This window comes from Plectropomus leopardus, chromosome 17 (genome assembly GCF_008729295.1).
Source record: "Plectropomus leopardus isolate mb chromosome 17, YSFRI_Pleo_2.0, whole genome shotgun sequence".
Taxonomy (NCBI): domain Eukaryota; kingdom Metazoa; phylum Chordata; class Actinopteri; order Perciformes; family Serranidae; genus Plectropomus; species Plectropomus leopardus.
Window position 1 is genome coordinate 21,373,297 of NC_056479.1, and position 17,869 is coordinate 21,391,165.

Genomic DNA, 17,869 nt, shown 5'->3' on the forward strand with positions numbered 1-17,869 from the left:
CCTCCGCTATGAAATAACTTGACTTGACTCTTCTCGACATTCTTCATGTAATCAGACTGAATGGATCAAGTCCTGATAATGAAACCAATCAGCAGTTTTCCAACTATGTCAAATTGGTTTCAAAGCCGGGCGCTGTTTTTGGGGGCTTGCTGGAAACACCCACCCCGCACATCTCTACTGTCTTCTGAGTGAGTCTGTCTTTGTGTGTTTGCTGCAAATGTCTCATCTGTCTGCATTGAGCTTATTGTGCTTTTAATACCATTATTTCACTGCCACAGCCTTCATACGAGAATGTGTTGCAGCAGGGATAGAACAGTAGTCCTTAACAATTCGCAGTTTATAAATGTCAGTTTGTTTTAAATAGAAAGAGGCAACTGAGAGTTTTAAGAGTGAGAAATCAATGACAGAAGGAAAATACATTGTGCTAGTGGGCTAGATGCAGGAAATCGTATCCATTTTCTTTCATTCATTATGAAAACTTTGAGTTCAGCTCACAAAAGCAGAAAGAAGCAATCATCAGCCTGTAGGTCATTATAATGCTTAAACTTACTAACGAGCTGCTTGTTATATTCTCACAATTTTTACTGTACTGACTTAAATATCTGAAGCAAACACGGATGTTAATGTTTGTTGTCAGTCAACCTGTTCCGGATGCCTGCAGCTCAACCGTTAGACTGAAAAGCTGCAAAACTCCCGTGAGTGCAAACATATTGTACCGTGTATTGTAGCTGGAGGCTGCACTGTCACTAAGTGTTGGGATCGTGAGGGAAATGAGGCCCTCAGCTTGACTTTTTGTATGAATAAATAGCACAGAACAAGAGCTCAGACACTGCTTCCCCCACAGCCCTCGGATGTGTCACTTTATGCTATAAAGAAGTCAAAATTTCACAGGAAACAATCACTTTTCTCCCAATTGCCCAACATGTGTGATGTAAAAACAGTGAGACTTGCTGATGCCAAAAATAATATATATTTCACTGAACGTGTTTTTGTTCTTTAAGAAAATGATTAAAGTCGCAAAGGACATTGCACCGCTCATTAAAATGTCAAGACTCATCTGTGCCTTGAGGTTTCAAAGGGCTCGCACAGAGTTTATTATCACTGCTGGAAGGCCAAGTATGAATAAAAACACTCAAACACACACTTACTGTGTGGTAGATCTTAAAGGGAAAATTCATAGTTTCTGCGTACGCATGTTTGCAACTGTCTGCTATAATCTGCATGACTTAAATGTCGTCATCTACACGTCCGCGAGGGTCTGCAAGCACCATGCTGATGTCTGTATGCATAGCAAGCTGGCCGACTGCACTCAGCCCAATCTCTTTACCAAACTCCAGTCCAGTCCAAAACAACGCAAACCAATGGTTGATGTCTACGGTACTTATACTGTATTTAAAAATAAATTGGACCATAATTTACCTAGTTTTTCATTCTAAGGCTCTTGATGCGATGAGTGCTTTGGCAGTATGATAGCACAAGAGTACGTACATGTCATGTTGATACAGCCTCTCCATGAGCGAGAGTGCAGCTTTAGTTTCCATGAAAACCTGCTGTATGAAGTTGATTGAATTTTCATGGGCATGGTTCATGTTCATTCATGTTTCATCATTTAGTCGCTGGTGGACAGTGCAGAAGGAAAATTATCAAAACCACTAATGAGGACGAATAATCAGTCCAAAATGATACTCGATGTTAGTGTCCAGATCATTAACCTACACTAGAAACTGGCTCGTCCCTTCATCGATCCATGACTGTGCTTATTAGCCTAATGCAACAACAACACATTTTTCATTCAAGTGGTCATAGCATAATATGAGGTGTGTACTTATAATAGAAAGAAAGAGCGAGTGAGACAAAGACGGCAAACCAACAGGTGGTTTAAACCCCTCTAACGCATTTTCTCCATCTGTCTCTCGCTTTCTTTCTACACTGCATTCTTCCTTAATCTCATATTTGTGTTCACCCTGCATGTCATGGTATCTCATGTCTTCTTTCTGCCCAGATTCTTTAAGCGTTTTACACACTGTCCCTCTCTTATCTTTGAGTACGGCACATTACAACACACGCACTGAAGTGGCTGCAGAATACAACATTTCTGCCTGTTTGCATTTAAATGTCAATTTAAATTGTGTGGGCTGCTGGCGAGGCTGATATATTCGGCAGTTATGTGCTGCTATGTGTGTGTGTCACAGACGAGGGAGTGAGATTTTGAAGGTGATGCAGCTATTTTCTCCCCTTATTCTCTGGTTATGTCAGCGTATAATTAGATTTGTTTTTCCATCTACCTCTGTTTTTCACGTGTGTGACAGGACAGCAGTTGATGTTGGTGATGTAATGTGTGTGGCGTGTCCACGCCCTTGTTATCAGTGTGCGGCAGATATCCCTCGTCTCTTGGTAGAGACAGTGAGAGAGAGTAACGTCAAAGCTTTTTTAAACGAAAGTACAGTATCAGTAAGGGTAAAATTTGAATATGTCACCTTCAACTTCAGCATATTATTTATTATGATCATTATTATTTAACTTTTCTTTTTTCCATTAAAAGAACATTCACTGTTAAAAAGTCAATAAATGCACAATGTTTCCATAGTCAGTGAATAATTGTGGTAAATAATCTTGATCTCAAATAAGACCAAAATATTGAGAATTATGTTTTTTGCCATATTCAAGCAGCCCTAGTAAAAAAATGTCAGCAGATTAATCAGTAATTTAAAAAGTCATTAGTTGAATGTATAATATATATACATTCAACTATATATATATATGTTAGTTGTCGACTATCTAATTTATTGCCAACTAATCGCATAACCGTTTAATCAGTTTAAGTAATTCTTTAAAGAAAAAAGTCAAAATTCTCTCATTCCAGCTTCTTAAATGTTAACATTTCTTTGCTTCTCTATGAAAATAAACTGAATACCTTTGAGTTGTAGACAAAAAGACACTTGAGGATGTCATCCTTGACTTTAGGTAACATTGCTTGACATTTTTCACCATTTTCTGACATTCTATAGATTAACAACTACTTACAGATTAACTGAGTAAAAATAATCAGTAGTGGCAGTCCTAACCGTATATGTGTGTGTGTTTAAATCTATGGGCCCTATAGTGGTGAGGAGGCACTGTATGTGTGATGTCATAGAGACTCGAACATGCTCAGTGGAGGAGGCCTCACAGATGATGTCAGGCCAAAGATTTATGTGTGTATGTCTGCAAAAGACAGCAGATATAAATTTCTATCACCCACTTTCCAAGGCATAATGAATCAATTAGAGAAGATTCCTGTCTGCTGCCTCTCCAATACTTTAACACTCGCTAACCTCACCTCACACACAATTAAAAAAAAAACACCTCCCCCTCTCTTTTGTCAAGTGTTACTCAAGTATGGATAGAATTCCCAGTTGATCCACTCGGATACAAAGCCTCTCTCCCATCACTCAACTCCCACAAACTCAGCAAAGTACGGCTGCTATTAAACTGATCCAAGATGCCGATGTATGCGCAGGGCCAGTGGGACATCAGAGACACTGAGTGTGTGTGAATGCTGCATGGATCGATGTTTGGGAATATATTCTGGCTCACAGCTGTGAGTGCAGCAGTAAGCAGATGCAGACTGAACATGTGAAGGGATTGAACATGAGCAAGTCACCAGGAGTGAGGAAACCAACCAGAGCGACAATGAGGTTAAAGTATAGCATACATGTTCGCACTAAATCATGAACATGTAACGATAGCAACACACTAGATGCAAAGCTCTCTTTATTGCTTTCAAGGTCTTCGCAATCAGTGGAACAACAATGAGACGTAGAAATGAAGAATTATCTGCCTCTGCGTTGTTTGTTTCTCTCTTTTTCTCTCCTGAATTTGTTGGCGAGGCTGTTGTGTGGGCAACACATCGATCAATCCTCTACCTGGCTACAGCCGACCTACTCTCCACTGAAATTCCCACATCCAACAACTGATAGTTAAAAAATAAGATTAAGAAAATGGAGGAAGAGAAGCAATGTGATAAAAGTGTTAATGATTTCCAAAAAGGATTTTAGAGATCAGTCCCAGATGATTTAAAGTTGGCAGGAGATGGCAGGCCTGTTTTCCTATATTGTGACCCAGTAAGCGTTATATAAAAGTAGTGCAATCTATAAATAATGCTTAAGATTTGGGTCAGGTATCTTGATTGCCACAGTTACAATTTGTGGATAGGAGGAGTTCAGTGAAGAAATGTTACAGCTTGTATAATTATGGTTAAGGTTATACCAATAATTAACTTAATTTGTATAGCACTTTTCTAAATAAGTTACAAAAAAAGCACACACAGACCAAATAATGGAGAAATATAAGTTTACAGAAATGCCTTTTTAGTCAAGATTTATAGGAAGTCACTGATGCTGTTAGCAGTTCAGGTTAAGTTCAGGTTCACAGTGGAACAAAAGCTCGCAAAAATACTCTGGAGTCAGACCACGGAGTACTTGAGAGAAAATAGGTAAACCTTGAAACCATTTCAATCACCTGAAAGCCAAAGCAAAGAGGCTAAATTTTAATAATGTGGTCTCCATTTCTTACCATTAAAAGTGTAGATGTGACATTCTGCATAGCTGGAAGTGTGAGTGGGCTTTGCAACTCAGGCAGGTAAACAGCAAGTTATACTAATCACCTCTGGAAAAGATATAAGCATGAATAACCATCTGAAAGTGAGAGTGTTATAACATAAAGATAAAAATCTTTATTTCAAAAAGAAAAAAAATGGTAAGAAAAACTACTTAACTTGTTATTTAAAAGATAGACTTTCTTTTTTTTTAAAAGGTTGTTTTCTAGGCATAACAGAGGAGTCAGGTTTGATAGTTTATTGTTAAATCCGTATGTGTTTCATGACCCAAACAGGATCAATTCAAATTCAATTGGACAAAGTTAATAGACAGTACTATAAGAGGGTCAGACTTTGAATTGTTTCTGATTTTACAGATACATGAAGATGCATGTCATCTGCATAACAATGAAAAAAAAAAGTTAAGATAACTTATTATTCAGCCAAATGGAAGCATGTAGAGATAAAATCAAAAGGGACCTAGACCAGAGCCTTGAAGTACTCCATAGCTCAGAGGGGCAATAAACTTAAGCATCTGAGACTGCTTTGAATACCCTTGCTTAATTAAACAGGCATTATTAATGGTTCTCTGCATAAATATGAGCAAGAAGGGGCCTGCTATCCCTTGCAGTAGGTGGCCACCTTTACTGGCCATAGTAGTTATAGAGCATCGCGTGTGTGTTTGGATTCCAGATTTCTCTCACTGGTAAAAAAAAAAGAGGGTTACTCCTGTTGGGGGGGGTGATCAGGAAAGGTGTCCTATGTGGAACCGAAAGTCAAATGTTGACTTATTTTTCAACTGACATGCCTCATTCTGTCATGTTTTGTAACGTATAAAATGTACTTATTTTACCCAAACCATGATCTGTCCTCTAAAACTAAAAATGTAGTATTGCCCCCCTTGAAACTAATGCAAGTGAAACTTAACAAAACTGCTCCCCATTACAACAGCTAATGGTAGTTTAATGGACTGATGGCAGCCTTTCAAAGCTACTAGTAGGTGTTGCAGGCTCCTCTTTTCCCCATGTCTGAGGCTGATAACCACTTTTAACGCTAATTCATTTGAGTGATAACATTCCTAATAGGTGCTTGAGAGCAGTTTCTGCAATTCCTAAACTGTCCCTGAGATTAAAATTAAGATATTGAAATATATTGTATCAAATGCATAGCATAATTCAGGTAAAATGTGGACTGACCCTTCACCAGCAGCACGAGAATGGAGATTATCATTGCCTTTGGTAAAGTACTGTCAGTACTATACTTTGCCAGAGAGAAACTTGAGATAATGGATAAGGAGGTGTCCTTTATTACTTAAAATCAAATTATGTCATAGCATCTTAATCCATGACACAGTGACAAAGACATTTCTTGTAGTACTCAATTAAATATTTTTGCTGCACTTAGTTGAATTGGGTGTGAAGAAAGACTGTCAGGTCAATGTCTACTGGGTTAACAAGGGCAACATTTGAATATATTATCAGCTCTGTATGAGGAGATAATACATGGAGACACACAGCTGTGTTTGCTCACACACGCACCCACACACATTTATTACAATACACTCAGTTGTTCATGTCTCTCCCACAATACCCACCTTACTAATTCCACCCGTATGTTCATTAATTCCCCAGACAAACACACCCTCTTTCCCCCATTGTGACCCTTCCACATCCAACAGGCCATGACTTTACGCCAAGAATTTGGTTTACTCTCTTTCAACCACACACACACACACACACACACACACAGACCAAATCTGGACCCCCGCATCTTGATGTAACGCAGTTGGTATTCAAAAGAGGGGGGTGGAGGAGGTCTCCAACACCAGCTCCAGATGTTAGTAAAAAGTATTACACACTCACTGACTCTCACCAATGTACGGTCTGATGTATGTAACTTCATATTTTATGAAAAAAAGGCTAAATATTCACCTTGAGTAAATAGGAAAACTTTTATTACTTTGCATTCCACATTAAATAAAAAGCCTCCTCTTTGCCAAAAATGAAGACTTAAAGAGGATTTCTGACATTGTTTCCACGCTCCCACGTCAACTGTACCGCTACTGTTCGGCCCTCAATGTATCATACTGCACACATCAGAGATTTTGTGCAAGAAACAACATCACATTTGTGCACCACTTGCAGTGCACGTCTGGGTGGCGGGCGGAGATTGTGCACAGATGATCAGAGGCTGAAGTGCTGACTACCTCCAGCCAACTCCTGTGCTGTGTGTTGTTACATTAGAGTCGACAGGCAACATCTTTTTCCTATTATCCAGAGCAAAATGAGAATCAGGGAACGTGGATAAGGAGGAGATGTTAGGGAGCCTGACCTGAGCCACAACCAAAGGGACATCTAAAAATAATGCGCCAAAGAAGTGAGAGCAGTTGCATTGTCATGACAGTCACCATCTTTACAACATCTGCTGTTTACTCCTTGCTGAAGCTGTGGGTCTGTTGACTGCTGAAAATCAGTGCAGACAGCAGTGTTTCCAGCTTTTCTTTCTTGTCACCAAAACATCTTTTCCGTTCTCTCTCTCTCTCTCATACATCCACAAGAGTAGCTATTTGTGTTTATTCAATTCTGACCCCTTGACCTCAAGCCCTGACCCTTTGAACTGTGCTCTCTGTTTGTCATTTTCTCACGCAGATCTTGTTCACTCCAATACGACAGAAGTGAACATGTTCAAGCATCCATAAGTTCTTGTTTTTTTAGTGATTTTGTGAAAACGGCGTGGCCTCGCTTGTGGAGTGGAGACTGCAGCTGGTTGGCACACTTTTCACTCTTTGCTGTATTTCTCTGGCATCATTTAGGTTAGGATATTCTAACCAGCAGCAAATAAAAGGTATAAATAAAAAATCGGATTTAATGCACACAAATGTTTTCTAAAATTAGGTGATTTGTCATGAAACTCACAGTGAGCACTAACCCCATGATGGGGTGGTTGACAGAATGTTAAAATGCTATCATTTTAAAAAAAAGAAGCAACCAATAGAAACATTTTGAACACTGATTCAAACAAGAACCAGAAAACGTAAATATTTAATACAATATCTGCCCATAAAAACATATCAAACATATATTTTTCTTTTGCCATTGACCATTCAAAAAAAAATGCAAAATTAACAATATAAATTGTTTTTAATCTTTCAAATTCAGTTAACACAGTTAATTTTACAATTGGTTTGTACATGTGCCATCCAACACCGCTCACATTTGACCCAACTTTGAGATGAAATAACGTGAGGCTCCTACAGTCACTCATCACAAACTTTCAAATCTTATATCAAATTGTTGCTGATTCCTTTGTTGATTAACCAGAAGTAACCTTTTTCGTATAACTCTTCATAACAGTTTTTTAAATATGTTTTGTCCAAATACATCTTTTTTACTTTTAATATTATTAAACTGAAATATTACCCTCACCAAAAAAGTAACTTTCAGATAGTTTAACTAGAGATGCACAATAGTATCGGCACATCATTGCTTATGGCCGATTTTGGCTTTAAAGTGAAATATCTGAATAGTTAATAGTTAGGGAAAAAAGTGTGTGTATATATATATATATATGTATAAAAAAATATACAGATATATATATTTATATATACACAAGTAATCGGCCAAGTTGTTATATATCGGCATATAATATTATAACACAGTAAATGACTGTAGGGCCATGAAATAGCTGTGTGCCAACCAACCCTGGTCTCCCCTATATTATCTCCACATTTGACTTGTTAAGTCTCTGCTGGTGTTTAGATTGAAATCAAGGTTTGTAAAGGTTTCCCCACCTGTCTCACATGTGTGTCCTTCTGTTCGTATGAACAAATATGCACAAAAACTTGCACTCTCGTGTGAGCACACACACACATTGAATAAAAAGCAATATGTTGTGAATCTTCATTTAAAAAATTATATTGCATTACGGACTGTCCAAAGACACACATGCACACACGCAGACCACCTCCACAAACACACACCCTCCCTCTTGCTCTCTAACTGTTTTAACAGGTGTGTGTGTGTGTGTGTGTGTGTGTGTGTGTGTGTGTGTGTGTTTGTGTGTGTGTGTGTGCGCACGCACGTCCTATAGGGAGCAGATGATCTCTTGCAGGCCTCTGCAAAGCCTACACATGTAGTGAAGTTTATTACGACACAAAGTGCTGTTCACATGTGGTTGCAGCTGGGTCAGTCATCTGGACTACTGCAACTGTTTGGATTTGTGTGTGACTGAGCCAAACCATTAGGCCTATATGTTTCAAAGCTCTTTGAAAAAGCTTTAATAAAGGTCAAACTCATAATGGCCATATCAAATAGAAACAAAAACACACATTTCTGCAAAACTCCACCTCCTCTTTGCCTCTCTTTCCCTCTCTCACACACTTTATAGCCTATCACTAATTTTATTTTGCTAGGTTTTTGCCATCTTTCCACAACACTAATCCCAATGCTGACTGTTACCATAGCAACAACTTTCCATGTACTTCCTAACAAGCCTGGTGTTATACCAACCAGTAGTGCAGCAGGACTGGAAAGAACAACAGCAAAAGACCACAGTGTGTTTGTGCGTGTGGTGGAGGCCTCACCACCGACCGAGAGGGAAAATTCAGGCCAGAGAGGAGAGCACCAGAAACAATATCTCATCCCCACAATGCAATAAATTCCATCAACAAGCCAGGAACATTCCTCTACCCATGTGGCTGTAGATTGAATTTAATAATGATCTCTGATACTGTATATCCAGCGGTGCCCCCAGATTTTTTTTCATAGGGGTGGGCTTATGGAGTCTCTGAAAATCTTGGGTACCAAATTGGGTAAATGTGTTATATACGTATGCATGTTAGGCAAGTCATTGTCCTTCAAATGGGCTTTTGGTCCTTTCTTAAAGATGATAAATATGCAACTTTAATCAGCCTCTCCAGGATTTCATGATGTTTTGCAAATTCAGCCAATCCCTGTCAATTCTGCACAACCTTGCAATTTGGTTTCAGCAACTGAACATCAAATTTAACTATTTAAAATGAGTAAAATCTCATTTCATTGTAGTGCTGTGTGCAGCATATTGATTCGCTCAGCCCCTCTCACTCTGTCTCGCTTCGTTTATCATGAAACCACTGCTGTGGGACCTGAGCTCTGTGCCTGGGACAGGTAACGTTACACAGGTAATGTTATCCAACATTAATAGAGTCACGCCAATTTGTGTTGGTATTAACAGTTGTCGTTCAGCAGCTAATTGCCGCTAACGTTAGCACAAAGCACACGCCCAAAGCAGTAAGCAGTAACTGCTAGTGGGCCAGGTAGCCGATTTAGGGTAGAATGACTGAACGGAAAGACCTTAGAGAGCTTGTAGGATGTAGCACAGGGAGTGAACGTGATAACACTAATATTATGCTATGTCCTCTAATGTTAGTGGTAATTGTAATGCAGATTCACCATGTACTATTGGTGCCTAAATTTAGGACACAGCCCCTCCTGGCCCCCTGCTGGAGGCGCCACTGTGTCTATATCTGTATATCTGTCTGTCTGGCATAATATAAAACAAAAATGAAAAATACTTCTCACAAATATCTCAAAGTCAGAGAAGATGTCAACAAATGTGCTTTCCTCTGAACAACAGTTCAAAATCTAAAGACATTAAGACCAAGAAAAACAGCAAATCCTAAAATTTGAAAACAAGGAACCATCCAAACCCTTTTTGGTCAAGATAATACATTTTCTGTGTGCATGTGTGTTTGGGAGTTAAAAAAAAGTTTTGGTGGGAAAGTGACACCTGACACTTTATCTCAAGCTTCAGTGACACACCCACATAACACACCGCAACACGTGTGTGTGCGCACAGGGGAGAAAGACAAGCACGGAGACAGAGCACTGACACCTCAGGTGTGTGCTTGGGAAAATGATACGTCTTAAACTCGAGTCGTAATGTTCTTGTCCTTGAAATGTCTCTTCCTTTCTCACTGACACAGGCACAGGCAGACTCGAATCATCATTGTAAGTAGCAAATGGTTGTGCAAGAAAGTGAAAAGGAAATTGTTTGAGAGATGAAGGTGACTGAACTGAGCTAATGCCTCAATTTAATGCAATTTCCACTGATCTTGTCACATAGAGACGGACTAAGAACAAGATAATAGGTCTTTAAGGTGTTTCATCCTTTGAGGTTTAATTCAGGTCTGTTTTACAAAAAACATTTCATTTTTGCTTGGCTTTCATTTAAGACACCATAAATGTTTTATTCTGATACACTTTTGAATCATGTGAAAGACATTTAAACACACAATTATGTTCAACGGAATAGTGCATTGATTTACATAATGTTTTTCCAGCAGTTCACTTATATGAACTTCACATACTGCACAAAATGACAAAAAAAGGATAACAGCCAGGGGGATATTTGATGTTACTTTATACGTTGGGGTTTGGTGAGCAGAGTTATTGTTGAGTGAGTCAAACTTAGTTTAAAAAAAAAAGAGTGATGTGCTCTTGAGTCTTCAGGCCCAACCACAACAACAAAACATCTTTTGGCGAAATACAAGCCCCTGCTCTTAACCAGGCTTATATAAGGTTGTGTAATTCTCTGTTGGTCATGGTCAACAGTAATGGCCTATTAAGGCCGGAGGATTGGATTTCTAACGGAGCAACATGGCTCGGCTGTAATCCTGTGGTGCCGGAGAGCTAAGGTGAAGAAATGAGCGAAATAGAGAAAATTGGTCTATCTTTTCTAGTTTTTGATACTGAGTAAGAAAAAACACAACCTATGCATCTACACACACTGCATATTATATGTGGACTCAAGAATGCATGCAAAGAAGAAACCTGGGGGATGAGTGGCCATAAAACAGAGGAAAAATACAGGTCGTGTCATGTAACCTGGGACACGCACAAACACACACACACACAAAAGCCCCAGTGGGGAAATTTATTGGGCAAATGTGTAAGTGATTACAGTTGCAGAAAAGGTCTATGTCTACCCATCTCCCCATCTCTGCTGGGACCATGTATGTGCCTGTAAATATGTGTGCGTAGTTTATTTTGTTGCTCTGTAGCAGAAAAAGAAATCTTATTGCTTTGACCGAGATGATGAACTCTTGCGACTTTTGGTGACATGTAATGACGTTACGTACTTAATGTAAGTTTATATGCGTTTAGGAAAAGAAACATGGTGATGACGTACTGTGCCTTAAAATAACTTAAAGTTCACTTCGCATTGTTTTACCAATCTACTACCCCAACCTGCCTCCTTACGCAGATTCTCTAACTTCTTTCCTCCCATAAACGCAGTGGTAATGTGATGGTAGCCTTCCGGATTATGTGGATTACATACGAATTGTGGTGCATTACCTTTCATAGTTATATGTACAAACTGCATGAGAACAGTCTGTTTTAGCCTGACGTGGTCTATGTCACCTTTTCAGCCTATTGGTGTACTTTATGTATAAATACAAGTGTAGTTTAATCTAAACATTTTGACCTAACGAAGATCTAAATAAGATCTAAACTTTGTCTTCATTTAACTTGTGTGGAATGGAGAAAGTGTGCACGCGTTACTTTTTTTCCTCATGTACGCTTTTTTTTTAAATTTGTTTATTTTTGGATAGCCTTGTACCTAGGTGATGTGCATATAATTACTCTCTCTACAACTTATAAAATACCATCATTATTCCAACTTCAATAACACTGGTTTATATAAAGTTAGTTTTCGCACTGTAAAAGTGTACCCCCCCACCCATAAATTACGCCCCTGTTCTCAGGCAAGATCTGAAATAACTGAAAATGGGAGTGAAAGCACAACAAAATAAAATAGTATGAACAGCCAAATTAATCCCATTCTCTGTCGGCCTCATAGATAAATGTTTACAGACTATTTTACAATCTTCAACAGAATGCAAGGTGCCAGAAACAAACAGTTCACAAAGGCACATACACGCTCACCCTCACATACTGCCACATGCACAGTGCCAAGTACCATCAAACTTTAACTTTAACAGCTCTCCCCCTCGCTGTGGCTCCTCTACCCTGTAGACTTTCGCTTTCCCTACTCCGCTGCCCCACTGAGGGGGGCCCACTTCCTGAAACCCCTTCCAACAAATCTTCAAGGTTGTTATTGGCTGCTCTCTCTCTCGGGTTCCCTTGGTCCAAAAGCTTTCTGCTCTCCATCTCTCCCTCGTTCCTTCTCTCCTGCCTTTTCTTGCAAATAAAGAATACGACAAGAAATGTGCTGCTCTCAGCAACATCGCACAGCAAACTGAGTTGACTTTTACAGCTGTGGAAGAAACAAAGAATTCGGAGAAGCAATGAATCTATTATCTTTTTAAGCCACAATTGTTTTCTTGGTGATTAATGGTTTCTGGTGCTGATCAGTCTATTTTCCCCACTTTGCTTTTGTGGTGGTGATTACGCTGCACTGATTTCCAAATCCCGTCGCCAGCTACATGGAAGAATGACACACAAGATGTAATATGCTGTATCATCATCCTGAGTCAATACTGAGTCTGCATATCTGTGGTGGAACAGCTTCCTATGAGATTGGACAGGACACAGAGACATCCGACTCTTTGTAGACTAACAAGGTACAGATCGAGCGACAGAGGCAGCTTTCAATGCTCCATAGTGAAGTCAGTCAAGTGTAAATAAATCTTAAAATCAATGTTCCGCCAGTAGCTCCAACTTTTCTGCTTTTTCGCTTTGCGCTGTTGATGCCTTTTGGCTCATCCTGCTAAACTTTCTTTCCATCCTTTCATTAAAGTCATTAAAAAGAAGGAGAGAAACGAGAGACCTTTAAGCATTTCCTGAGCCTTGGCCGAGCCGATCCGACCCCACCAGGCACTGGGATTTCTCCCCGCAGGTCACAAAGCCAGAGCTGAACAAAGACAAACACACATTTGAGATTTAACTGATTGGCCCTGTCACTGCTCTTGTAGAAATAGTGCCTGAGTGCCGCTCACATATGGGCAGGGCAAACCTAAGTGAAAACACATGTTTGTGTAAATGCAGAAAGCAGAGCGGTCTCGTCTCGCTGATAGGGGCCATGTGAAACCAAAGCAGATCTTTGCGTTCCAGGGGAGACAGAGCGGACGGAAACACATCCTGTTTTCCATGTCAACAAGGAATAATAAAACAGTGAATGCTAAAAAATAAAAACCTATCAAATGACTATTGAGCAACATGCAGCCAACTGTGACGAGCGTGCGTAAAAAACACAGGAAGACGAGATGTGAACAGCCTGTAGGACAACATTCCCCCTGGAATATCATGTCATAATAACTGCAAAATCTACACACACAAAGGCATTCAGAAAGTCTCCCAGCCAGCCGTCTTTATTCATATATCTTTTACGATTTTTGTGCATTTCCTGTTCTGCAGACTAACTGCGTTGTCTGTTGTCAGATTCCTAACTTCTGACAGGTCCCAACCTTTGACCTCTTGTGCTCTCTTTGACCTCTAACACATCTGCAGTCTAGCCATGTTCTTTCCTCAGGACACACACAACCACACTCAGACAGATATATGGCATACGTGCATGGCAGGCCGCAGAACAGGATGAAAAAACTTGCATGACATGTCCTAATCTAATCTGAAACTGGCAACACAGCAAAAGAGCGAGTTCAGTGAAAGCATGTCTGAGCTGAGGAGAGTCTGTTCAAAGGGATGACTCATTATCTGCAATCTGTTTGCTAGTGTGTTTAGTATTTTTAACTTGTGTTTGACAAATCTCTAAGAATGTTTTCGTTGTCTAGTTTGAGGCTCTAACTTGTTATTGGTTGGTGCACTCAGGAGGAGTATTGGTGAGGGCCTATCAGCATCTTTACACTGATAAAAAAAAAAAGAATCCCATTTACTTACATTTCAACTACACATGAGAACATCGCATATCAGCAGAATAGTTAGAAAATTTGGGAAACACCTGCTTTTTTTCTTGCAGGGTTACATGAAAAGATTGATTCCATTCTCATGTTCGTACGCTAAATACGAAGCTACAGCCGGCAGGCAGGTAGCTTAGTTAGCACAAAGACTGGAAACAGGGGGAACAGCTAGGGCTCCAAAACTGTAGGCGAATGCGAACATCCTGATGACATGAGCCCAACATGTTTCATGTTTCTCTCTCTGCATCAGTCTGGTCCATAGACAGTTTATAAAGATGGACAGCCTGCCCTCACTGACCCCTACTATGCTTAGTTGAAGTTAAAATATCCAAGATACGGATGTTGCCATCTTGCAAGGGTGATGTCATTGAGAGCCGGATTATGTGCAGTAGTGATATCTGTGGTGGGGGAGTTCCCGTCAGAACACCCATCCAACCAATCCCGAGCAGCCTCATTGAATGCAAGTGGATGGATTGGCTTCTGCAGCTGTCAACAATGGCGGAAAATCCCCTTTTTGTAGACTTTAATAACTAACTAAAACCAAACAAACTCATCATTAATACAATCACTTGAACAAACATCAAGTTGATGAGAACTACGTTCAGGGTCAGAAACCATCTTTGGGAAAATATTATTTGGCGTGTACTTTGAGTTTTTCGTTTGACCAGTGTCCCATTCACTAACATGAAAGGGCGGGCTTTATGACCTATACAGCAGTCAGACACCAGGGGGCGATCAAGATTGAAAAGCTACACTTTGGGGGAACTGTCATGTTGTCCATCTTTATATACAGTCTATGGTCCAGACTGAGACAGGGAGAGAAACAGCATGTTGAGCTCACATCATGAGGTTCAATTCAAAAGCTAGTTTGGCAGATTGAGTTTGCATCCATGAGCCTCAGAGTGTAACTCAATTTCACTTTGTACCAACCAGTAGTGTGGCAGCTACATCCCCAAATAGAAGTCACACACCATGAAGTCCAAATGTTCAATCAACAAAAGCTACACAGGGAGAGAAATTAGAGACTCTGTGATGGAGGGCCGGCTTACCTTCTTCGCAGCCTTCGACGGTGACCTCCTAGTGGGCTTCTGTACCTGGCCGCTCAGAGCGACCGGCTGCTTGGACACTGAGCCGTTCTCTCGCTTTTTGCTGGGGGTGGATGGTACTGATGACGGGGGAGGTGAGGGGGAGGCGGGGGGAGAGGAGGAAGAAGGAGGCCCTGTCCCAAGAACAGCCATCTCTTCTGTGGCTGTGAGACGGAGGCTGCGTAGACTTTCATGTGTCTCGTGGTCCACCACCAGCAACCTGGTCTCATTGTCCACAGCTTTGATCCGCTGCACCACCTGAGGGACGAATAAAAACAACATAGACGCAACTCATGATATATCAACTCCACAATTTGGCAGCAGAGCTCCTCTACAGACTGTCCAATGACATCAAAGAGAGCATTATTTAGTTAACCAGCCTCTCTAGAAGCATCCGGTCAGTGCTAACACATTTTTACAAAGTATTTAACACATTCACACTTTTCTTAGACATGTGGGTGTGCAGTGTCTGTCAGAGTGGCAATAGAAATATGTAAACATTGACCAAAATATCAGACTGTATGTACTGTAAAATGGCAACTCATCGTTGATAAGTAATTTTTCAAGCAAAAAGCCAAACACTTGATGTTCCCAGACTCTCAAATATGGACAGCTGTTGTTTTTTTTCTTGTATTAACATTAAAGAAATTGAAATATATTTGGTTCTGACTGTCCAACAAGAAATTTAATGAAATGGTGAGCTCCGGAAATCAATATGAGTCCAAAAAATGTTCTGAATTAATCCTTAATGTCTTTAATTTAAGCGACTGATGCCCTGTCATCCTTTGTGTTATGCAACATGAAAAGCACCAGGGCAGCAGAACTCCTCCGAGAGCCTCAAACACAATAACCAACAGAAATGTCCGGAAAAATACATTTATAATGATTATGATTGCATATTTAAAATTATGCTACAGAAAAAATGTATACATATGTATACATATATTTTCCACTTTTCAGCACTTTTTGGGGTCTCTTTAAAATTTATTTCTAATTTCTTGCTAAATTTTGGGCCATGTCTTGATAAATGCTTATTGTCTTCACCCCTTGTTCTTGCAAGAAATCAAAACAGGGCTTGAGAGAAAATATATCTTGCTCCAGGGAGAGTCATAGTATTTTTTTTTTTTAAGTCTCACCTCAGCCACCCCCTGCTCTTATAGATGAAGTACAGTCCCTTAGACACATGAAATGGGTTGTGTCTAAGTGTCATTATGGCAAAGACAGTTCTTTGAAGCAACACGTGGTTTTATATGGATAAACAGTTTCAAAACAAGACAAATAAAATATTTTTTTTTCAGTTTTTTTCCCACCACATCATGAGGAGGGTGGTGTGGGTGCCTGCCTGAAACCGTCCCATACCACTCTGTGTCAGGATGCACGCACCAGCCACTGTGACCTTTTGATTCGCTGCACTTGCGACCAACGCTCGTCCTGTAACATGAAGTATAACCACAATTTGAAAGCACATCTCCCTACCTGATGGTGTGTCTCCTTCTCCACGTTAACTCCATTCACTGCCACCACACGGTCCCCTGCGCGCAGCCCCGACGCTTCTGCAGGAGAGCCGGGCTCCACTTTGCGGATGAACTGTCCGCTCTTCCCTTTCTCACCATGCAAGTGAAATCCATACCCGTTCTCCGATTTTGCCATAACACAAAGCCGCGGTTTCCGCTCGCTGGCCATCTCCCTCCGTCGTTTTAACCCCGTGCAGCGGTGCTCAGTTCAAGTATAATAATAATAATAATAAAAAAAAACAAAGATGGGAGTTTAGGAGAGCAGGCGCTGGGTTAAACTTCCACGGAGCGAAAACATATCTTACCGAGACGCACGCTTTCCCCCATATTAAAAAAAAAACACAAAACCACAGCTCCAAGTACACTTTAAAATGAGGAAATCCCACTGTGACAATTAAACGCTCAAAAGGGCAACAAAACTTTCAGAAAATGATGCAAGCAGTCCTCCCGATCGTGTGTCTTGCGTCCAGCTGTATCGCACTGCTGGAGACTCCAAAATTGATCCCTCGCTGAGCGCACAGACTTCACAGCCTCCGATGGAGCATCAATGGTGTTACTGCACACGAGTTTAAGTCGAAAAGCTCCCCGGGCGCTCACCTTCTGCTCCACATTCATCCATAACAACCAGTCGGAGAATATGCGTACAGTTATGATGGAGTTTGCGCAGGGTTAGCGCCTTGTGCGCAATAGCACCACCTCCCTCCAGCCACGGCTAACTGTTTGTTTCTGAAGAAAGTAAAATATTGAGGGAAGAGTTGGTGCATTCAAAGTTATACAATGCTGCCCCGAGGTGGCAGGGAATGGTTTGTGAGAAATGTTTTTTGTTTTATTTTGTTTT

At 40.4% G+C, this 17,869-nt stretch overlaps 1 protein-coding gene across 1 annotated transcript in view; it reads right to left on the reverse strand.

Moving 5' to 3' along the window:
- The window catches only part of LOC121956267 (Na(+)/H(+) exchange regulatory cofactor NHE-RF2), a 41,246-nt gene extending 23,592 nt beyond the window's left edge, over nt 1-17,654 (reverse strand). The window contains exons 1-2 of the mRNA XM_042504402.1: nt 16,994-17,654; nt 15,482-15,775 (exon numbers count right to left, since the gene is read on the reverse strand). Of these exons, the coding sequence (XP_042360336.1) occupies nt 15,482-15,775; nt 16,994-17,200 (501 nt within the window). The 5' untranslated portion in view covers nt 17,201-17,654. The remainder of the gene's footprint in view (nt 1-15,481; nt 15,776-16,993) is intronic.
- Nucleotides 17,655-17,869: the final 215 nt, after the last annotated feature.